The sequence below is a fragment of the Kogia breviceps genome, chromosome 12 (genome assembly GCF_026419965.1).
Source record: "Kogia breviceps isolate mKogBre1 chromosome 12, mKogBre1 haplotype 1, whole genome shotgun sequence".
Classification (NCBI taxonomy): Eukaryota; Metazoa; Chordata; class Mammalia; order Artiodactyla; family Physeteridae; genus Kogia; species Kogia breviceps.
In genome coordinates this window covers 58,857,460-58,882,913 of record NC_081321.1, presented here as the reverse complement: position 1 = coordinate 58,882,913, position 25,454 = coordinate 58,857,460, and the positions used below count along the sequence as shown (strand labels likewise).

The following is a 25,454-nucleotide window of genomic DNA, read 5'->3' as shown; positions in this document are numbered from 1 at the left end:
GAAAACCGTTGTCTAATATCACAACTACAGACACATAACTACTAAAAATTCAGAAGTACTCTGGGGTGAGCCTCTCCCAAAAGCTTCAGAATTCAGAAATTATAAAGAATTTTTTGAAGAATTTTTGTGCACTGAGATGTAATAGTTACTATTTTATATTGCTACCGAGAAGACCAATATGGAAAGCTAAAGAAATAAATAAAAATATCATTGCAAAAGATATAAAGCCAAAAAGGTTAATAAAAAATAAAAAGTACAGAATATTTACAACAAAACTATATACTTTATTCCCATCCATATAATTTATACATATACGTATGTATGTGTATGTATATATGTATGTGTGTGTGGCTATTATGTATCTCACAAAGGGAATAAATGAGGGTCTAGGACCTAATCTCATAAATGACTGGTGCTATAAGATGTTACAACCATGGGCTTCCCTAGTGGCACAGTGGTTGAGAGTCCGCCTGCCAATGCAGGGGACACGGGTTCGTGCCCCGGTCCAGGAAGATCCCACATGGGCCAGTGAGAGGCCCACATAACGAAAAAAAAAAAAAAAAGATGTTACAACCAACTTGGCTTTTTAAGGAAATATTTTACTGCTTGGATATTTATGTATTAATTTTAAAATGACCCAATATATAAAATAATTTTAACCAATAACTTTCATTCATATCCTAGCAACCAACTTGGTTCCAGAAATGTAACAAAAATGTATCTGTGGCTCATTCTTTTAACCAACTGAATACCATGTTCTAAATGGTGATAAGTCAAAGAACACTAAAGAATATCAATGAATAGGACAATTTGTTTGTCCCAGTAGATAAGAAAACCATTTGAGAAATAATAAGTCTCAAGAAGTTGGGCTATTTTGCACTGACTCATCCAGTTAATGAGACTGAAAGAAGGAACTGTGCATAGTTACCCAACCTTTACCTCGCTCTTTCAAGGCTGCACATCCCTAGCAAATCTGCAATTTCTGTTCGTCTCTATGGTAAGACCCTTAATTCGTTACGGGGAGTGTTAGGAAGACATCATGGCCACAGATGCAAGCCACATTCTTCAATTTAGGTTAATCAGAGAAAAAAAGATAATGTGGTCTGAATCTCCCTCTATTGATGTTTTGAACTCAGAAAACACAAGAAGGATGACCCAGGAACAGAGTGGCTGGGATCCCAGCAAAGCTGCTGACACACCAGGGTTTTCCTGGTCTCCCTTCTTCTGGTCTCCACAACAATCTGCGACCATAGGAACATGACTCTGGAAGGACCATTTTGCTTAGGATAACTGCTCCAGAGACAGGAAATGATACCTAATAAAGTAAAAAATGGGGGATGTTTGGGACTTTTCATTTCTTTGGACTTAATTGTGAATTCCATTTATTTAGATCATAAGTAATGAACATAAAAAACAAGAACCTTTAACATCTCCCTAAGAATCTGATAATGGAAGATGGTTTATACAAATATGGGATTTATTTTTATACTGGTGACTGTTTATCTGGAATATCTATATTCTATCACCTGGACTCAGCATATATGACACAATGCAGTTGGGCATAATTTATGATGGGAAAGAGAATGGGGGGGTGCTTATTTTCTGCCTAGCGTACAGAGGAGCCTTGAGGATAAAATATTTGATGTACTATTCTTACACATTTCAGACTATTCAGGGGGCAAAGAATAAACTGGCCCCTCAGTGTCACAGGAGAATACACAATGGAGAAGTGGCTGGTACTAAGTATGAAGCTTTTAAAGCTCATTTTACAAAGCTATCTCCTCCCCCAGAAACATCTACATCCTTGGTTGACCATAAATGTGATTAAGCCTAGTGGGAAGAGAGGAAAAAAAGTGTAGGAAGTCAGACTCCTCTGCTAGGTTCTTCTCTTTGACCACGTCATTAAGGGCTATAATTAATCACATGCTCACATTCTATCCCATTTTATCCTCTTAGTTAATCTCATTCTCTCTCAGAGCTTCAGTTACTACACACACACACACACACACACACACACACACACAAACTTACATATTATCCTACTATATGCTCTCACCATGCTATATCCCTGATTCATAGCACTTATTACAGCTGAAAACTTATGATTTGTATAAGCGATCTTTTTCTTTTCTGCAATAGTACAAACTCCATGAAGACAGACACCATATCTTTTTTGACTAAGTGCTCCTTTCCAGTGCTTAGTATGATGTCTAGAACATAGTGGGTCCTCAAAAAAAAAATACTTGTTGAATGAAAATGTAGAGAGAGGGGAACACCATTCCCATGGCTTCTTGTTTCCAGGTGCAAATATGCACTCCTATTAAAGAAAATCTTCACAGGGACACATCTGACTGCTGAGATCAGGAAAGAGTAAGGTGCATGCATGGCATAACCCCTTCCAGGCTCTCTTTACCTCTTGGATCAGCCTGCCAACAGAAAAGGTGCTTTCTAGTCTGCTCTCATTTATGTCATAAGTGGTCTGCCCTCATTAGGGAGACCTGTGGTTGTCCAAAAATGATAACTGGATGACTTCAACATTAATTTGGGCTGAATTATTATGATGCTACATATCTAAGCCTCACCAATACAGAAAAGGAAACACAGTTTCACTTACAACCTTCATTAAAACATCATCAACACATATTTAAGGTACATATTCTCTTATAAGCACCTAAGTAATTGTTGAGTCTATCCTTGAACCCATCCAGGACAGAAAACTCTCTACCTAATTCCTTGTAATTTCTACCCCTTGAGCTATTTCCTTCCAATTTATCTCTGGAGTCATACAAAACAAATCTAGTCTATTTCTTTTAACAATCCTTTTGAAATTAGTTGTAGAACTGATAAGTACCATGCCATTCATTCATTCAACTAAGATTTACTGAACAAACACTACGTGCCAGGCACTCTGGCTAGGAATTTAGGAGAAAGTGTAAACAAGGTAGATGCAATCCCTGCCTTTATGGGCTTATATTCTAAAGGAAAACATAACAGAAGTAAACAGACAAAATGATTTTATTCTGTTAAGGGCCATGAAGGAAGCAAACAAGAGAATGAGAAAGCAAAAAGGAATGGGAGTGGGAACCTACATTAAATGGGAGACTAAGCATCCAGAAAAGCCCTTCTGAGGAAGTGACATTAAACTGAGACCAGGGATAAGAAAGGGAGAAGAATATTCTAGACAAAAGAAATACATATAGGACCCCAAGACAAGAAAGAGTTTAGGGCATTTCAGGCACTGAAAGAAAACCATGTGGCTAGAATATAGAAGAGAATGGCATGAGATGAGGCTTAAGAAATAAACAGAGCTAAGATAGGGCAGGCCCTCACTGACCATAGTAAGAAGCCTGGGTTTTATTTAATGGTGCACCACAACTCCTTCAAGTTAAATCGCCACATCCCCACGTTTTTCATGATACCATTTTGATCCCTCTCATTACACTAGCCATCTTTTTCCACATAGTATAGTTAGTCTAACACATCTAAAATGCAGTGTTTAAAACTAAGCCTAGTTCTCCAAAATATGATCTTATCAGTAAAGAGTAGAGAGGGACTACCACTTCATTCTAGATACTATGCTTTAATCAACAGTCTCAGAATGAATGAGCTCTTTCGTAACAGTTACATCACAACACTGATTGATACTGAGCTTGCTATGATGCTAAGACCCCCAAGTCTTTAACAGCTGCTATTCAACAGCCAAACCTTATGCCCCAGTCATGATAAATGCTCCTCCTGAAATCTACTTAACCCCGTAGATGGTAACCTATTCACAGCTTCTCACTTCAAGATCCAAGACCCACATACTACCAACCAGATCTGACTTTCTTATGATTACAGGTACTAATCAGCATGCCTAGTGCCAGCCAGAGGTGGTCAACATGGTAAGGGAAGAGAATTTCATGCCAAAAAACATAGAGTCAATATCTTTCAACTTTTGCATCACTCCTAGTTTTATATAATCTACATTTAGGCATGACATTACTCTATTATAAAGTGAGGACATTATTAATGAAGTTAACAATCATCCCTACGACTTCCCAAACTAAAAATCTCAATTTCTCCCTTCTTTTCTCCTCCACATATCCAATCAATCACAAACCCTAACACTAAATATTCCTCCCAACACTTCCTTCTTGTCACTCCCTTAGTTCATGCTACTACAAGCTCATCTAGATGCCTGGAACAACCTGCTAACATGATTTACAAGATCCTTCATGCTCTGGCCTTTACTCAGCTCTTTGGCTTCATCTTTAAATCTTGTAACTTCCCTTCCCTCACTATGCAGACCCGTGATACTGAACTACTCTCTTCTGTGATTACATCATGTTTTATATACCTCCCTCTATCTAAAACATCTCTCCATCTAAATATCTCCTTCCCTTTCATGCTAACGTTCACACATTTGTCAAGTCTCAACCTAGATGTTACCTCCTCCAGAAAGTCTTCCCTGACCCCTACCCAACCCCCAGTCTGAATGAAGTACACTTCCTCCCTTCCTTGTACGTCCTCCATCTTATTTCTTGAGTTTACTGCTATTTACTGGTCAGCATCCTTCACAAGACCATAAACTCTCAGATATCCAAGAACATGCCTGTTTTGTTCACTACTAAGTATCAAACAACCAGCACAGTGCTCAGAACTTAATAGATACCACAATTGTATTTGTTGAGAGTGAAAGCGAGAAAGAGTATGTGTGTACAAATGCACATGGGTAAATAAATGGAAGACAGAAGATTTCTGGAAAGTGAGAAAGCCCTAACTTCCACACTTAACAATAATTTTATTTAGATTTGCCTGACTTAAATTTGTAACATTACAAATGAAACTCTATGTTTAACAGAAACTACATAATAAAAGATAAAATTGGAAAACATATAATCCATAAATTGATGTATCATCATTTATTTGAATGTGTATTAAAATACTGAACCATTCTTTTCTTTAAAACAGTAATAAGGCGGTAAGTTGCAGTTCCAAATGACTAAAATGGCAAATTTTTATTCAGTCACTCATCCAAAGTAGTCAATATTCCAGAAAAAACAAAGCTGCTTCTGTCCTAATATGCACATAGGTCACTGACACCCAATGACAAGTAAAAATAGTTTGCCTTGGGACCAACACAACAATCCGGTTTCAATAAGTAGGAAATAATTTGATACTTACTCACACAACACCACATATTTTTCAAGAGAGTCAATCAGTAGTTTGCTATCTCCTTGATGAAAGTGCAGAGCAGGGAGAACGACGTCATCCTTTAGACAGAATACCAAATACGACCAGCCCATACCCTCTTTGTTTTGCTTGATTGATTTCAGGTCTGTCAAACTGAACAGGAATGACCATTTGCTTTTCCCATTTCTATGACTTGGAGCATCTTAAAAACAAGAAAGTGGGGCAAAATATTTTTGTTCACCTTTTTAAAAGGTACTGACAGCACTCTTCATGACTGCCTAACAGATATTTGTTGAACCTAGGGAACAACTTCAGCACTGATATTACATGGCTTCCACCTGTATTAGAAATGGCAACATACATTTTCTTAAAAGAATAGTTTTTAAAATAATTATCTTACTGCATACAAATTGAAAAAAATACTACCCTTATTTAAAATATCAGCTTGGCCCCAAAATGATCATGGCTTTGGAAGCAAGCAGGCCAGATTCAAACTGCAGCACCACCATCTTACTAACTGAATGATTTGGGGCAAATAATTGAATCTCTCTGAGCCTCAGTTTCTTCATCTGTAAAATGGAGATAATTATACTTACCTCCCAATGTTATTCTAAGAATTAAAAGAGATAATACTTGTCAACTAATGAGTACAGTGCCAAGTATATAGTAAATATTCAATAAATATTCATCTTTTCCACTTCCCTCAAATACAAATGGCATGATGCACTTGGAGAGTCATTTAAAACCAAAAAACAAAACCAAAAACAAAACCAACCTTTATTCCTCACTTCCTTTTGGAATTATTTTTACTAGATTACATTGAGTGAAGGTGAAAGTATACCAGTATAAAAAGCAAGAGGGGAAAAGGAGTGTGTGTGGGATGAACTGGGAGATTGGGATTGACATATATGCACTATTGATACTATGTATAAAATAGATAACTAACGAGAACCTACTGTATAGCTCAGGGAACTCTACTCAGTGCTCTGTGGTGACCTAAATGGGAAAGAAATCCAAAAAAAAAGGGGACATATGTATATGTATAGCCGATTCACTTTGCTATACAGTAGAAACTAACACAACACTGGTAAAGCAACTATACTCCAATAAAAATTAATTTAAAAAAAAAAGTAATATTAGAGTGAGTATACACAGACAGACATTTGCAAAAACCCAAAGAACAGTGGGGAATTGAGGATGAAAAGGTAACTAAGTTGTGAATGCTTCAAAGAGAATGAATACATTCAATCTTCCTGCTAAATCAACCTTCTACTAAATTAAGACCTCAGTTCAAACCAAACTATAGCTATGTAAAATAAAGCATTTCCTACTGTGTGTAGGCTGTTTACAGAAGCTTAAAATCCTAGGTTTGTGAATAATATTGCAATTGATAACAAGCAATGTAAAGATTATCTATTTAAATAAAAATTTAAAGAACAAGGGAAAAAAGTTATCTAATACTTATATTTAATTTCTAATCTAAAAGTGTTATTTTACTTGAACATTTCAACACAGACTTAGGCATGTCATGTCTCTGAAATTTTAAAAAACCTTCTCTCTAATGTTATTTCCTAAGAAGTGTCATACTATCCTGTTATTGAAAATCTTTATTAATTCCATCCCAACACTATCAATTCCACAAAGATAAACTGCATAGATAATATCTGCTTATAGAACTTACTCAAAGGGTAGATCAGTCAGTACTGACCTGCATGTATGTCACCTTCCTATATAGTCAGAACACTACAGCTCCATCACCTCCAACAAAATCTCCTAAACTGACAAAGAAATCTACAGCTTACAGAAACCTCTACCTGCAAGGAATGCAAAAACCATTACTCTTTCACGGACACTAATAAGTTATCATTTGAAATAAAGTCCAGAAAGGCTAAGTAACTTATCTATGCAGTGCCCTGCCTACTTCCACCGGTTCAGATGGTGAATTCATATCTAAGGCTGGTACCAGATTAAGTACCACGTGCTCACTTTATGACACATCATGTTTCACTGCAATTTATATTATAGAGCTCATAACACCATTACAAACTAATATCAAAGTGAGAACAATTCTAGAATTCCAACATTTTATGAATCACTTAAGTGTGAATGCACCTGGACTACCTAGAAAGGATACATACTACCAGATTATCTGCAAAGACCAAAAATATTTTCACAGCAAAACAGCAATGAAAAACCAGATAAAATTTTTTATCTTAAATTCCACAAAAAATATTTAATCAAAGTAATGCAAGAAAATCATATGAAGAATATTAAATAATATATGCAGGCATATCAGAAGTCTGTGCATATTCAAATGTAAAAATTTTACACAGATTTTTCCCTTGTTAATGGAAGAGACACACATTACATATTAAATACAAAAGAAAATTCCTCACACATTTCCTCACTTAAAGCTCTGATAAACAATGAGACAAACATTACAAGTCAATCCCAGAAGTCCCTTTTCTGGAGTATAAGCTTCATGAGAACAAGAACGTAATTCTGTTCACAGCTATATCCCCAGTGCCTAGAAGAGTGACTAGCACACAGTAGGTAGTCGAAGATGTGTTAAATAAATGAATAATCTACTAACCAAGTCAACAGAAAAGTAATCTGCAGTTTGGTCTACCAATAATAGCTAACCAGAACTGGAAATTGTTACAAAGGAAAACTAACAGAATCCAACAGTTAACTCAAAATTTCCTTCTTTCTCCTTAAAGAAAGGTAAATAAAGTTAATTAGTTCTGATGAACTTACTGTGTTACCCATTATATGTAAAAAATAACTCCAACACACTGACATGGGAAAACTGGCCATAACAGCAAAAAAGTAAACAAAACAATTCAGTAAGTCTCCATATGTCTTGAACAGAATTAACAACAAGGACATGACATTTTATCTGAATGGGTTTCCAGATCATCACGGCAGTCTGCTGTTCTGGGAAGATATATTTTCAAAACATTTGATCTAATGTATAAAAACAGAGACTTAGCAGTATACTTAAGAAATACAAAGTTTAAAAAGTCTTCAATAGTCAATTTTTAAAAGGTTTGTCCCCATTTTGCTCTGTGAATCACAAAAAAATGTGAAGTTTATAATAATAAATAATTTTATTTGAAAAAATGCTTTTCAAAAATGTAAAAAATTATGGCAGAATTTTAAATTCTGAAATATCAAGCTTAGAATATGTTTTCTTTAAGAAGGAGTTTTGATGAAATATGACTGGATGAGGTAGATAGTCTAGGATAAGATGGGATGGAATGGGATGAGATGAAACAGAGTAAATGTACTTCATTAACTCCTTGTTCTGTTAAATATGTGCATGTGTATGCACACTGGGCCATACTATGCAATGTATTTCTTACTGCTATCATAAAATTTTTTAAACAGTGGAGAAAAGAAAGAAAAAGAAATGTGTCCTTAACTTTTAATAATTACTAAATAAAGGCTCTTTACAAGGCATAATGCAATGCCAAAATACACAAGCAGTATTTAGATCTGTGGGTTTTTTGCTAAGCTATGCAGCTACACAGAGGTTCTCAACTCTGCACACTAACATAACCAGGAGAGCTTTTGAAAAACACAGAAAAATAGGGATGCCCAGGCTCCATCTCCAGAGTATGATTTAATTTGCTGGTTGAAACCCAGGTACTGGTACTTTTTTCAAAAGCTTAACTTCCCCATGTGATTTCAATGTGCAGCCAGTTAAAAACCATTAATCTAAAAAGACCTTTATTGTCAGATTATGCTTTTCTCAAACATGTAATGCTTCTTTTATGAAATTTTGAAAACTCACTCCTTTTGCTCATTTCTGTAACCTTTTTCATTTTCAAGGATTTAACAATATTAGGCAAACAAAAAATAGCAATTCACATAAACCAATCCTGAAGATCCAGTCTAAAGAAGTTAAAAATCCCTCACATGCTAAATATACTAAAATCCTGTGGTTTTATCCTTCCTTAACATTTTTGCATTGCTCTGGTTAAGAACCTTCCTTAGAATAGGAATGCAAAACAACAAAAAAAAGACATATGCATGAGCTGTTATCAAAAGTCTGTGACTTACTATTTCTTAATTGCCACTGTTCCCAAGAAATGATACAGTACAAAGTATAACTAATGATTCCCCAGGCCATACATGAAAATCAATTTTACTTAGTAACGATGCTATATAAATGTAGCAACACATATTCTAGTCAATTTAGGCTAGACTTTTTGAAACTGGTAAATGCGGATAAATCCTAAACTGAGATCAAAATCACTGAAAGATAAAATATCCTATTAGTTATAAAACACAAAGAAATCAATAGAAAAAAATGTTAACTCTATACAGTGTTTAATATTTTTTAAAAGGATCACAGGGCTTCCCTGGTGGCGCAGTGGTTGAGAATCAGCCTGCCGATGCAGGGGACATGGGTTCGTGCCCCGGTCCGGGAAGATCCCACATGCCACGGAGCGGCTGGGCCCGTGAGCCATGGCCGCTGGGCCTGCGCATCCGGAGCCTGTGCTCCGCAATGGGAGAGGCCACAACAGTGAGAGGCCCGCGTACCGCAAAAAAACAAATAAATAAATAAATAAAGTGATCACAAATAGGCTGGCCACATCACAGGTGGGCTAGCTAGATCATATCTGGAGTAGTATATGTGTTCTATCAGATTGCTGGGTTGGCTCTTTTTTGTTACCTACATGTAGATAGTCACCACACAGCAAACATAAATTTAATGTATATATAAAGGAGAACAGTCGCGGAACATACACAAAGGGGAGTTGCAATGAGCTGTGAAGATACCAGTAAACACTGAAATTAGAACGGCATGGTTTAGTGGTATACTTCATCTCCCCCTGGTGCTTTAGGATGAAATAACATGATTTTTTTTTTTTTAATTCTACTGGATTAAGAAAAATGTGCATGAGAGATAGCCAAAGCAATTGTTTTAAGTGTTTCTATTTTCTGCCATTAATAACTACAAAACAGAACAAGTATTTTTAAAGCCTTTTTATGAGGTCACAACCAACAAAGCAACAAAAAGATGAAAAAGGAATATAAATAAAATGGGAATTATACATATTAATCAAAGCACCAACTCATCCTTCTAAGAAACATTAAAGAATATTCTTTGCACTTTTGTTTATATTATATAGTAGCAAATCAGTTTAAGATTTCAAACGATTTAATTCATACCTCCATTGGTATGTGGTTTCTTTTTAAATGAAATTGTATTAACCATGTCCCACTCTGCTTCATAACTGTTCAGATGTTCCAATCCTCGATGAGCTCTTTCTTTTGGGGCCTGGGTCCATTCCACGACTGAACTGGAGTCCTAAAATAGTTATAACATATAAAATATTTAGGGACTAAGACTAGAATTTCATTTCAATCAATAATATCCTCTCAGCTTCTATATAAATTAAGTTTGTAGGTTGTGGCAGAGATCACTGGTGGGAAAGCTGAACACTATCTCCTATCCTTTTCTCCCTTGCTCAGCTGACCAAAAAGACAAGAAAACCTTCTCCAGATTCTCCTGCAGTTAGGGTTGCCAATGAAATAGAAGCATAAGTCAACAGTAGGGCCTTGGAAATGCTTTTGCTTTCCTAATAAAAGCTTCATCCCTTTTTCCCTATTTCCTGCTTTTGATGCAGCTATGCTGCCTAAAAACATAATAGCCACCTCATAATCATAAAAAAATTAAAAAATTTTAAAAAACCAAACACTGCAAATAGCTCTGAACCTCCAGGCTTCTGGTTATTTGAGGAACATACCCAATGGTGGTTACTTATTTAAACCACCATTGGTCGCACATGTCTCTTAATCAAAATTAGCTAAAAGCTGCAAATACCATATCTACATATTCAGTTCTAAAGAACTTTCTATTTTAAAAGAGAATAAAACCAAAAGTCTAAAATGCTATGTTAATAATCTGACTAAATCGAAAAGTTTAACTTCTATTCAACAAAAGATACCATACATAAGTTAAAGATAAGCAAAACTGTGTGAAAATGTTTCCAAAACATACGGAAGATGACAGAAAAATATCCAGAATACAAAAACAATTCCTACCAATTTATTGAGAAATCAACAAACATCAAAAGAGAAAAATAAGGAAATGGTATGAACAAGCAAATCAAAGAAGAATTATGAAGTGACAAACAAAGGAAGATGTCCAACTTCAGAAACAATCCACGAAAAGCAAGTAAAGATGAATTTAAATTTTTCTGGCCCATTCAATTAAAAAATAAAAATATGGAAGACAGTGTGAGGAAATGCTGTATCTCACACACTGTTGATGACAGTGCTAATTAGTTACTGACTCAAATATACAATTGAGTCATATTTATTAAAATTCAAACTATGCATGTCTTTCACCACAATAACTCTCTTCTCATCTACTTTAGAGAAATACACATGTATACAAAGAGGCAGATACAAGAATTTTCATCACAAAATTGTTTGTAAAAGTGAAAAGCTGAATATATCTTATCATCCATCAATGAAGGAATAAGTAAATAAACTAGCGGGTAGCCAATAAAATGCTAGGCAGAAGTTTAAAGACTGATATCTGTTCATGTGTATATATGTTCAATATATAATAGTAAATAAAACAAAGTTAAGAAACAATGTATGCAGTATAACAACTACATGGAACATATGTAATCAGAAACACACTAGAGGAAACCAGGGATGAATGGATGGATGGATGGATAGATAGATATGATACGAAATGTGTACCGATAAAAGTCTGGAAAGATATACATTAAACAGGGACAGATTAGGGACAGGGTTCTAGTCAAGGAGGACTTCAACTTTCTATTATTTGAATTTTTACAACAAGAATGTATTCGTGTATTGCTAGTGTAATTGTTTTTAAAAATGGAAAAAGGAAGATTTATAGGAACAGGAATATATTATAAACAAAAGAAATTAATAAGAAATAGAAACAGACTGAAGCATAGGGGGAAAAACTGAATGAATGAAATTATAAAGTGGAGTGATTTTTCCTCCAAGTCCTTCCTCTGATGTCATTTCTCAGGGAACCCTCCTCGTTTGCCCAATTTAAAAAAATGTAACCCTTAACCACCATCACTACCAACTTTCCCATCAATAGTAGGGAAAGCAAAGCAGCATTTACAGAACCCCACCCCACACAAAGGCTTGGAACTAGTAAATCAGGTACTTCTGGAAACCAGGATAAAGGTTAAGCTGAAAACAGGACTACTAACAAAAGTCTGTAAGACTGAAGGTTTATTCATTGGAACAGGTAAAACAGATTATCTGTGGATTAGGAGAAACCAGAGACACTGAGCAAAGAGATAATACACTGAAAACAGGAGAATTAACTGAAAGTTCATCTATATAATAAGTTGGCAAGACTCCCAGCTCTCTTCCTCCACTCAGTTCCCAGAACAGTAGAATCCAGCTTGCCCTCTCCAGGCAGGAATCTGTAGATTCTTCTCTGACAAATGACTAGTCCATGAATAAAGACCCAGGTTTCAGTATCGGGGATTCCCCCAAGGAAACAGCCTAGCCAAGTCACCCTGAGTCCCAACTATTAACAAACCTACCCATACATAGAGAGAGTATAATCAGTTTTTTGTGTTTGCTGTTAAACATGAGCACCACAATACAAAGATCACCAAATGTCAAAGGCAAGTGTTTACATTAAAGTCCAAATGAAATAGGAAAAAAAAAAGGTCAATTAGAGGAGGTGGACTATATACAGAGATGAAAACATCTAAAAAACTATCCTTCAACTCCTCAGAAATAAGGAAGAATAGTATATTCATGAAGAACAGGATGCTATTTTTTAAAAGGGGGGAAAGGGGACACACAACAAAATGTATTAGAAATCTAAAAAACAGCAAAAATGAAAAAGGCAATTGGGCTTCCCCGGTGGCGCAGTGGTTGAGAGTCTGCCTGCCGATGCAGGGGACACAGGTTCGTGCCCCGGGTCCAGGAGGATCCCACATGCCACGGAGCCGCTGGGTCCATGAGCCATGGCCACTGAGCCTGCGCATCCGGAGCCCGTGCTCCGCAGCGGGAGAGGCCACAACAGTGAGGGGCCTGCGTACCGCAAAAAAAAAAAAAAAAAAAGAAAAGAAAAAAAAAGAAAAAGGCAATAGAAGAACTGGAAGATAAAACTGAAGAAATTTCCTAGAAAATAATACACACATACACAAAGAATTAGAAAATAGTAAAGTATTAAAATATTACAGGACCAGTCCAAAGCATGTAGAGTTCCAGAAAGAAAGAAAATAGAAAATGGAGACGAAGAAGAAATCATCACTAAAATAATTCAAGAAATTTCCTAAAAACTAAAGGACACAAGTTTTCACATTAAAAAAAAGCCTATCAAGCACCCAACACAGTGGATAAAAAAGACCACAAGGGCACATTTCCAGAACATCTAGAACACTAGAAACAAAAAGGCAATTCTAAAAGCTTCTAAAGAGGAAAAAAACTATAGCAAGGATCAGGACTTAGAATGTAGCAGACTTAACATCAATAAAGGAAATTAGTCAAACCTGAGACAATAACTTTCAAAAATACGAGGGGAAATTTATTTTCAAACCGTAATTCTATGCTAGCCAGCTATCAATTCAGAATAAGGATAGAAAAGCCTGAAAACAGAAATGTTTTTGCTCTCATATACCCTTTTTCTCAGGAAGCACTGGAGGTGCACCAAAACTAGGGAGTAAACCAAAATATAAGATAGCAGAGGATACAGGAAATGGGGAGTAAAATATGGGAAAGAGGCAAAAAGAATCCCCAGGATAATTGCTGCACAGCAAGCCAAAAGAGCAACCAGTTCAGAAGGAACTTGTAAGAAGCTCTGGAAGAAACGTCTCTAAGAAGATGACACTGGAAGATCATCTATGTGATTAAATATTTTGAGAAGAAATGTGGACAACTGGGCCATAGTTTCAAGGTGAATTAGATATAAGACAGAGCTAAATCTCTACCTTCCATAGTGAGAAGTCAACACATGATACAAATGTTAAACATAAGTTAATCCAACTATTCCGTTACTGGGTTTTCAAGGAAAAATGTATCCACACAGAAACTTGAATATGAACGTTCAGAGTAGCATTATTTACATAAGCCTAAAAATGAAAACAACCCAAATGTCCATCAACTGATGAATGAACAAAATGTGGTACATATCCATAAACATAGTATTATTCAGAAAAAAAGGAAAAAAGATACAAAGTACTGACAGGTGCTATAACATGGATGAACCTTGAAAACATTACGCTAAGTGAAAGAAGCCAGCACAAAAGACTACATATTATATGATTCCATAGATAAAATGTCCACAACAGACAAATCCTCAGAGACAGACAGTAAATTAATGGGTGCAGAGGACTGGACTTAAGTGGGAATGAGGGGTGACTGCTAAGAGGTACAGTTTCTTTTCTGGAAGTAATGGAAATGTTCAAAAGTTAGATATTGGTGATGGTTGCACAACTCTGTAAATATACTAAAAACACTGAGTTATACACTTTAGAAGAGTGAATTTTATGGTACATGAATTATATCTCAATAAAGCTTTAATTTAAAAAAATGGCATTCCTTCAGTCATGCATTTTTTTCTTAAATACCTTTCCAGCATACAGAATACTAGAAGAATCTAATGCATCATCCAATGGTCTCCAGTCCACTATTACTTCAGCATCCTAGAGAAAGAAATTATTAACCATATTTACTATTCAGCAATATCTTATATTTTTAGTCACCTATACTTAATTCCCTGAACTGAAAATGAAATTTTTAACCCCATAAATTTATCAGCATGTTAAATATGGAATATCATATGTAAACCACTATCTGACAACAATGTATAGATTTCTAAACTCTGCCTTTCATTATAAAAAAATTATATTACTGCAACTTTTACTTAAGTTTTAAAATATTCCATACCATTTTACTGGCTTATCTAAAGCATTTTATTTCTAACATCACTTCCCTGTTAAATTTACAACCACTGCTCAATTACATAATTTTGTCTTACATGTGAAATTCAAGCCTGCTGATAATGCCCCAATTATTATTTAAACAATTATTAAATAAAAATTATTTTTATTTAAACATAAACAATTATTAAATGAAGTCATTTACTAGAAACATACCTTTTCTAAAACACGTAATATTCCTGAAATCAAGCTGTCTTGGTCACTGGTCTTTCCAAAAGATGAATGAATATACACCCCTTCCTGTTCGTATATAATCTGGAATGGCAAAAATAAGATTAATCAACACCATTTTTATTCAATACTATTTCAACATTTGTTTTTTAAAAAATTAAGAGATGTTTTCCTATAATGCCTGAACCAAGTTTCTGGTTATTTCATATAAAAATGTATTATCTTAAAAATACTACTCAGACTTAAAAGCACTTCAAACAAAGATAAACTAGAAGGAAATCGGCTTTGTTATGCATGCAAGTTTTTTGGTTTAGTGATAATCATGATCTTGATCTTCTCCTTAAACAAAGATGTCAGGCTAATTGTTATGTGACCCTATATGCAAATTCCACTTAACATATATTTTTAACAAACATTAAGCAAAGTATTGGGTTCAAACTGAAAATATCAAAAAATAAGAACAGATGAAATATAATGAAAAATTAATGATTTCTAACTATTTCATAACAGCACATAAGTTTATTTTGGTGTGCTTTTGTAGCACACTGGCATAGAAAATAAGATGGGAATATTAAAAAGTAATGATGAGGACTTCTTGGAAAAACTAGTTTAAACTAGTTCAAGCTCACAAACACTGAGTGCTTCTATATGTAAAAGCATGTAAGACTGTAGGTATAAGAATATGACTAAGACATGGTCCCTGAACAATGTCCTATGGGAATACAGGGGAGACTTAAGTAAATTCCTGAGTAAACTGAAACGTTTATAAAGTTAAGCCTTATGTTCTAAAGGCATAATGTTACATATTAAGATTCTAGGGGGCTTCCTTGGTGTCCAGTGGTTAAGACTCAACGCTGCCAACGCAGGGGGCGCAGGTTCAATCCCTGGTTGGGGAACTAGGATCCCACAAGCTGTGTGGTGCAGTCAAAGGATAAAACAACAACAACAACAAAAAATATATATATATATATGGAACAAATTGGGAAGAAATATTTGTAACATATATAATAAACATTAAAAAAAATGATTCTACTCCTGTGACCAATTTCAAACTACTAAAAAATTTTTTTCACTATGAAAATAAGTAAAAGGGAAATAAAATAGTCACTTCCAGATATTACAAACTTATTTAATTTTGACATAAGTTAAGTTTGGAATACAGTGTACTTTCTATTTATGTAAACCTTTTATTAATACAATCACATCTCTATTCAAAATAGCATGGGGACCAAGAACACAGGACAAGCAACACAGGCCATCACTATCGCCCCCCAGTTGACATCTGTGGAACACTTATGCACTAAGAATTCCATGTTATAGCTTAATCCTTACAATAACCCGAGACCATAGGTTCTGTAACTATATCATTGTAACTACATCATTAGGATGAGGAGCCCATCTATGTGAACAAGAAAACTGAAAGAGAAGTTAAATAACTTGCCTAAGGTTGATGATACAAATGGTAAGGGGTGGTGTGGAGTTTGAAACCCAGGCAGTCTGACACCAGAGAACTGTTCTCTTAGCCACTGCACTACAAAGTTCCCACATTACTCTTACTGCCTCTCCTGTTATGTTAATCACTTGTGATATAGACTTACATCATGTCAAGAATGAGTCCTTCCAATAATCAAGATCACCAGAGAAGTTTTGATCTCGAAAACCCAAGATGGCCTTCAATGAAATAGTTGTTAAAAGACTGGCATTAAACAGAAGGCAAAGACTGGGGACAGTCTGAGTTGGGGAGTAGTGAGAAAACAATTCTATACTGTTTGTATAGAAATGAAAAATCAGATTTATTCACTCATGTGCACAAAGATATGCATAAGAATATTCACAATAGTATTACTTATAACATGGTGGGTGGTAGAGTAGGAAAGGAGGAAAAGGAAGGTATGAATCTAAATGACCACAAAGAGGAAAATTATAAAACATATTCTGCAATATTCATTCTATGGAGAATACTATTCCGAAGTTAAGAGGTAGATTAAACAGACAGACATACATGGAAAAACCTTCCAATTATACATAATATGATGACATTTATACTGTTAAAAGTTTCTCTATATCTGTGTAAAATACAGAGAACAAGCTCTGGAAGGACACACTTTAATGTTAACAAAGGTTACTTCTGCAAAAGATAATGGGATGGGGAAAGGTTGAAAGAGGAACTGTAACTTTCTATGTTAATGCTGAACTTATTTGAAAATTTCAAAGTACAAATATATAGTTATATATTGCTTCAGTAATTAAAAATTAACTTAAATGAGTAAAGTAAAAAGAGGGAATTCCAGAAGTATAAATTATAACCTTTCTGGACTTTCATTTATCAATGTATAAAACAGGGGCCACAAAATAGAAGTATGAAAAGGCTATGGGAAAAAAAAATCTCTTAAAATCTCAAGCTTTTTTGACAAAAGATATCCAGAAACTTCACTTTAGCATATTTTCACCTAATACTCAGCTATGAGAACAATCAAGAGCTCTATAGCTGAAAAAGGGACACTCATTTGCCAAGAAAAGCTTGGTATCATTAATAGTACAATCTAAGATTCTGTGGTACTATTAATACTAAAGAGATTTCGGAGCCTTTATGAAATAAATGAACCCTAAAGAAAATGAAACACTTCACGTAACTGAAGCACATTAAACAGCTCTTCCTTCTCCATACATATGTTAGTGAAGTGTTTCCTTATTCTATTTTTCATTTAAGAAAAAGTTGAGTTTCCGAAGTAATTTAGGTGGGAAAATATCTTAAGAAGTATTAAAGTACCAGGTACCTCACGAAAAGTCAAAACTGCACTCATCTCACGTTCTGTGTTCTTAACTTTTTAGCACTTTTTGAGGGACAAATTACATGCCCCAAATTTCACAATCCCAAACCCAGACTTTAGAAATACTGTCTTTAGAAAGCGGTCATGTTCAGCTTTTTGATTTGAAAAGCGTGATATTACACGTTCTTACAATATTACAAACTTGAGATATTACACGCTAAATACAAATTAATTCTGCAGAAGGAATAAAATCTGTAAATTTACCTTCATGTGCTACTAAACCTTATGAAGTCTTATAAGACTTAAAGGCGCACAGGTACACACACACACACACACACACACACACTAGCTGCATTAGTACATAATTTATTTCATATATAAAATAATAATAAGTTTTAACTGAATTGCACTTTGTTTTCAAAGCACTCTGATCTCATTAAATCCTCACAGCCAAACTGAATGAGTCAGAATAGATCTCATTACCTCTATGTCCATTTTACAGAAAAATAAACTGAGACACAGACCTGTTCAGTGACTTTACATCAAAGGAAGGAGTGGATTTCATATTTCCTGGCATCTTCACCCATTAAATCTCAACTGTCTCAAGAAAGTACCAGAAAAATTCTACATGGCTTCCCTAGAGGAAAGTGGTCTCTGAAATTGCTTAGATGTACAAAATAATGTTGCTTCAAGGACTAAAAACAATTATTATTTTTTTTTAGGCTGTACCACGCAGCTTGCAGGATCTCAGTTCCCCAACTGGGGACTGAACCCAGGCCCTCGGCAGTGAAAGCGAGACGTCCTAACCACTGGACCACCAGGGAATTCCCTAAAAACAATTTTTAAATGCCTTTAATTTATAAATCAATACAGCAGCTAACTAACAATCTGGCCTTTCAACAAAAATCCTTAATTTCTCCCCCATCTGAACTCCTAATCATTCCACAGAAAAAGCTTAGTCCCTTTTATAGCATCTTGGTTTGAATAATTCATTTTAACATTACAGGGAATGATTTTACTTGTTTTTTTATTCATAGCATATATATGTTCATCACCACAGTCTGTGGATACGTGTATATAATAAAATACAATCATATCAACTACTTGAAACAGCTCAAAATATAGAAACAGAAGTCCAATTAAAAATTTGATCTCAGGAAATTCCTTGGCAGCCCAGTGGTTAGGACTCCACACTTACACTGCCAGGGCCCAGGTTCGATCCCTATTCCCACAGGCCAAAAAAAAAAAAATTGATCTTATAACAATAGCAGGAAGATAATATTTCTTCATTAAACTCTACAGTGAATTGATTCCTAAGGAGTACCATTCTTCCATAGGACATTCTGCTTCTTACATTTATCAGTGGTAACGATCAATACTTGAAAAGCTATCTCCAAGCTTGTTTGAAATGAAAAATTATTTTGCTACAGGGAACAATTATGATATCAGGAATTTCATCTAAGATAATACTTTCAGTAAAACAGGCTTCTAATTTCCTTACTCTGGTTTTGTTCATAATCTCTAATGCAAAATAAAAAGAAAGGTTCAAATGCTATTACTGGCCATGTAATATTTCTATAATGTGTTACTCTACAAAGCATTTCTACATTATCACATTTGATCCTCACAACTCAATTAGATATGTGATATCATTCCCACTTTGTAACTGAGGGAAAAAATGCAAGGAAGTTAAGTGATTTGATCAAGGTTCTCCCATTACTTTGGGGTTCAGACTCAGGTCTGCTCTGATAAGTTTTATTTGTCCAAACAGTACATAATGTAAAAGGCCATCAACTTAAGGCTTAGCATATGTGGAACTGACAACATTGTTCCAGTATCCTACGTGCTCATATTCCAATCTAAAGCAGTCACCAATTAGCTACATGAGTAGGTCCTCCGTGCTACAGGAAAGGTTTAAAGAAAGGGCATCAGTAATGCCTCTTTCTTTCCACTACCTAAGATTTGAGGGGAGACGAAGAGTTCATAGGTATAACAGGAAAATAATATGTAAGTCAGAAAGACAAGAAAAAAATTATATTCCAAGGCGGTCAAGGGCAATGAAAACTAATGTCAGGAAGCTGGCAAATGGAAAGCTATGAGAAGAAAAAGACTGAAATGAAAGTCTGCACTACTAGAGATGTACAACTTGCTTGAGACTCCTTTTGCAAACAATCCAGACTCTGTGAGTTATCAGCACCAAACATCCGCAACAGCAAGACAATGTATAGGCAGTGAAGACTTCCCATGATTGTTACCTTAGGGATACAAAGGCACTAAATGTAAAAATAAAAGTTTAAACAATTCTCTAGCATATATACCCGAGATATTACTAAAAGTCTATGCCAAATTCTCCAACCCTAACAACTTATTAATTTGTGATACTTTACAAGGGAACAAATTACATGGCAAAAACACATCTGGAGCATATATCTCTAATGGAAACAAAAATGGTGTTTTCATTTTATCTTCCTGTTCATATGGCAGAGAAAGCTCAGTATGAAAATTGTACACAACAGGATATACAGTTGTTGTCAAAAATCAGGATTTGGGTTTTTTTTTTGATGATTCCTGTATGTCCAATCTTTTGAAATCAAGAAGTATTGCGTTTGATACAAGGAATTTAAATGCAAACTTGATTCAAAGAAAAAGAAGATATCAAATACCATGAAAGACAAAGGTGCAACTGACTGAGAAAAACAAAACTGAAAGAAGTACCTAGTAATACTAAGTGGAGGACAGAGAAGGAGGTCAAAAAAAAAAACAGGATAGCAGTGTTTAAAAAAATGCTAATAGTAATAAAGAAATGCAAGAAAGTAAGTACTATAAAAGTTAGGATAATAGTTACTTAGGGGAAGAGGGGTACCTGCAAAGGTCTATTTCTTGACCACCATGGTGGTTACAAGGACGTTTGCCTCATGAGGCATTAAGTTATGTAAGTGTGATTTTCTGTATATAAGTTTTGTTTCACAACCAAAATGCTAAAAATTACTGGTGATAAACAAAATGTGAAGTTTTAAACAGAATTTAAACCATATCTCAAGGATAACAGAGGGATACTGTCAGATGCAAATCATGACATGAATTCAACAATGGAAGGACAGGTCTTGAGGAGAAGAAAGAGAAGAAGGATAGATCAAGTAGAAGATTTGAGGGAAAAGCACAACCTATTACTAAGTGTCTCTGCCACCACCCCCCAAAATTGGTGGGGGGCGGGGTGGTGGCAGGGACAGGGGAAGGAATGCTATTGTTGTAGAGACTACCAATGGAACAGGGAAAAAAGAAACTTTAATATAAATTACAAACTGGTATTACCCGTTCTATAAATGTGATGATTACCTTCAGCTACCCAAATGTCTATTGGAATTCTCTAAATACTTAGCATTTAATAAAATTCTTGAATGTCTTGCTAACTGTCACCACTCAGAAGGTACAGAAGAGAATACAGACCAATGAGAAAGAAGTATTTATTAACAAAAACTCTGGAAGAAAAAAGACCATCTCAAATTTTGTAACAAACAAAGGGAACAAATTTGGAACAAAGTAAAACAGTCAGCCTGATCTTGAAGGGGGGGGGGGGAGATGCATATAAGAGATAGGTATGAATCCCACCAAAACTGGAGAGGAAAAAAACCCTGTAACAGCTTACACTTCCAGCCAAGAATCCCACCAAAAACAGAGGAAAAGGGACTTCCCTGGCGGTCCAGTGGTTAAGACTCTGTGCTTCCACTGCAGGGGACACAGGTTCCATCTCTAGTCAGGGAACTAAGATCCAGCACAGCACAGTGGGGCCAAGGGGGAAAAAAAAAAAAAAAGCGGAAAAAAACCCTGTAACAGCTAACGCTTCCAGCCAAGATAGAGTAACAAGAGACTGGATTTACTCTCCCACAAGGAAAAAAAAGGGCCAAATCTATGAAACAACGGTTTTCATCAGGTAATGAAGGACGGTGACTGCTGAGTGAAAGGAAACAGATGAGGTAAATCATACTATTGCCCTAGCTTATTGTCTTGAGAGTTCCCTGCTATGACAAAAGAGAGAAAACCCAGAAGATGCCCAGTGGTCTCCCTCAGTTGAGGACACAGAGCTGGGAACTGGGCAAGGCCAAGACAGAGTACCAGACAGAGAAAAGTATACAGATAGAACTCAAGAGATCTGCAGAGATCCCCGAGTATTCAGCAGAGTACTGATCAATGCATGTGCATCAGTAATCTACTTAAGGCCAGAGGAAAACCACCTGAAATTATTAGAAGAAACAATCTGCAGCTCACACAGCACTGTTCCCATCGGTGTGGGAAACCTCATAATTCACAGAGCACTAGGTAGAGTACTCAGAACCGTCTTACCTCAGCAGTGGGGCAAAATTAGTTTCACATCAAATGCTGTGCTGATAAACAAGGTCCTACTGCAGAGCACAGGGAACTATATTCAATATTTGTAATAAACCATAATGGAAAAGAATGTGAAAAAAATACATATATGTATATATATATATATATTAACTGAATCACTTTGTTGTACACCAGAAACTAATACAACTTTGTAAATCAACTATATGACAATCAAAACAAAACATAAATAAATAAATAAATGCTGTGTTGATCCCATCTAACAAAGTTTAAAAGCAAGACCCAAAAGTAAATTGTTTCCACATAAGTGCCTTATAGGATAAAACTCAAGAACATTTTATAGGAATACAGAAATATCTAGCACCTAAAAAGATAAAATTCACAATATCTGACATCTGGCTTAAAAACAAAAACAAAAACAATACCTAACAGACATCCTAACAATCAGAAAAATATGACTCATAATGAGGAGGAAAATCACCCCATTAAATATGACCCAAAATGATACAAATAATAAAATTAATAGAGAAAGACATTAACACATTACTATAACTGAATTCCATATGTTCAGGACACTATAGAAAAGTTAGAACTTGCTAAGAGAAGACATCAAAAACATAAAAAAGATCCAAATTGAACTTCTAGAGATGAAAACTACAATGTCTGAGATGAAATACACTGAATTGGATAATGACAGATTAGACATTGCAGAGGAATAATCAACTTGAAGTTACAGCAATAAAAACTATATAAAACAAAATACAAAAAGGGGGGAAAGGGACTGAGAAAAAAATTTAACAAAGCATCAATAGGCTGCAAGGAAATTTCAAGTGGTCTAGTATATGTATAACTGAAGTACCTGAAAGAGTTGATGGAAAAAAGAAACAGAAAAAAAAATCTTTTTTGAAAAAATAATTGCAGAAGTTTTTCCAAATTTGATTAATACTATAAACCCATAGATATAAACACCAACGAACCAATGAACTCCAAAATGAAAGCAAGAATCACAAAGAAAACTAGATACAGGCACGTTGTAATCAAATTATACAAAATCAGTAATACACAGAAAATCTGAAAATCAGCCAGAGGAATAAACATTAAATATAATGATAACAGCAGATTCCTTTTTAGAAACAATGGAGACTGAAAACAATGGAGCAATACTTTTTTTTCTACTTTATTGAGGTATGATTGACATATAAGAAGCTATACATATTTAATATATATAACTTGATAAGTTGAGAATAAGTATACACTCATGAAACTATCACCATCAAGCCACAAACATATTCATCACCTCCCAAAGTTTCCTCCTTCCTCTTTGGAGCAACATCTTTAAAAAAATGAAAACAAAACAAAACAAAAGTACTGTTCACCTACAATTCTATACCCAGAGAAAATATATTCAAAAAAGAAAGTAAAATACAGACTTTTTTAGACATATAAAAGCTAAAAAAATTCATTACTATCAGACATACACTACAAAAAATGTTAAAGTAAGTCTTTCAGGCAGAATAAATTACACTAGAAGGAAATCTGGATCTACATACAGAAATGAATGCCACCGAAAACAGTAACTATGTGGATAAATATATTTTTCTTGTTAACCAAATCCCCTTCTTTAAAGCATAAACAAGCAGATAAATGAATACATGTTTTTTGTGGGGTTTGTAATATATGCAAAAGTAAAATAACAACAATAGCACAAAAGCCAGGAGAAGTGACAATATACTGTTTGTTCTAGGTTCTTATACCTTATGTAAAGTAGTATAACAACTCTTGAATGTAAATGTCATAAGCTAAAGATGTACTCTGTAAGCCCTAAAGCAATCACTGAAATAGCAGAGTTATAGTGAATTAGTCAACAAAGGAAATAAAAAATAAACACAGAATAATGAAAACTACTTGACTAATCACAAAGAAGACAGAAAAAGAAAATGGAACAAAGGAGAGATGGGACAAATAAAAAGCAAACAGCAAGATGACAGACTTAAACTTAACCATATCAGTAATCACATTAAATATAAATCACCTAAAGACTCCAACTAAAAAGAGATTATCAGACTGAATAGAAAAGCCCCAAATCTATGCTACCTACAAGAAAAGTATTTTAAATATAAAGACACAAATAGGTTAAAAATTAAAAGATGAAAAGATATGCCAACACTAATCAGAAGCTAAAATGGCTATATTAATATCAGACAAAAATAAATTTCAGAGCAAAGAAATATTACCAGGTAGAAAGATATTTTCATAGTGATAAAATGGTCAGTGCCTCAAGATGACCTAACAATCCTACATGTTTATGCACCTAATACCAGACCTTCAAAACACATGAAGCATAAAGTGATAGAACTGCATGAAAAAATAAACAAGTCCACAATTACAGTCAGAGATTTCAAACCCCTCTCTCAATAACTGATTAAACAATAGACATAAAATCAGTAATAACACAGAAGACTTGATAACACCATCAACCAACTGGACCTAATTTACACTCGAAACATTCCACCCAACAACAGCAGAATACACATTCTTTCAAATGTACACAAAACATTTACCAAGACAGATCAAAAATTGGGCCATAAAACAAATCTCAATAAACTTAAAAGAATTCAAGTATATTCTGTGAAAGTAAGTTATAAATCTGTACTAGAAATATCTTTGGAACATTCTCACATATCTGGAAATTAATAACATTTATAAATAACCCAAGGGTCAAGAAGAAATCAAAGGAAAATTAGAACGTATTTGAACTCAATAAGAATGCAAACACATCGTATTAAAATCTGTGTAGGGCCACTAAAACAGTGCTTACTGGGAAACATAGCATTACATGCCTTTATTAGAAAAGAAAAAAGGCCTCAAATTAATGACCTGAGCATCTACCTTAAGAAACTAGAAAAAGAAATGCAAATTAAACCCAAAGTAAGCAGAAAGAAAAAGCAGAGTAGAAATCAATAAAATAGAAAAAAGAAAAATGGGGGAGGGGAGAAGAGCTCAATGAAACTGAAAGCTAGTTCTT

General features: G+C 34.8%; 1 protein-coding gene across 2 annotated transcripts in view; it reads right to left on the bottom strand.

The window, feature by feature from the left end:
• TBC1D15 (TBC1 domain family member 15) overlaps nucleotides 1–25,454 on the bottom strand; it is a 69,772-nt gene that overhangs the window by 32,353 nt on the left and 11,965 nt on the right. For both annotated transcript variants that reach the window (XM_059082407.2, XM_067009757.1), the window contains exons 2-5: nucleotides 15,300–15,398; nucleotides 14,772–14,846; nucleotides 10,357–10,495; nucleotides 5,167–5,377 (exon numbers count right to left, since the gene is read on the bottom strand). In XM_059082407.2, the coding sequence (XP_058938390.1) occupies nucleotides 5,167–5,377; nucleotides 10,357–10,495; nucleotides 14,772–14,846; nucleotides 15,300–15,398 (524 nt within the window). The remainder of the gene's footprint in view (nucleotides 1–5,166; nucleotides 5,378–10,356; nucleotides 10,496–14,771; nucleotides 14,847–15,299; nucleotides 15,399–25,454) is intronic.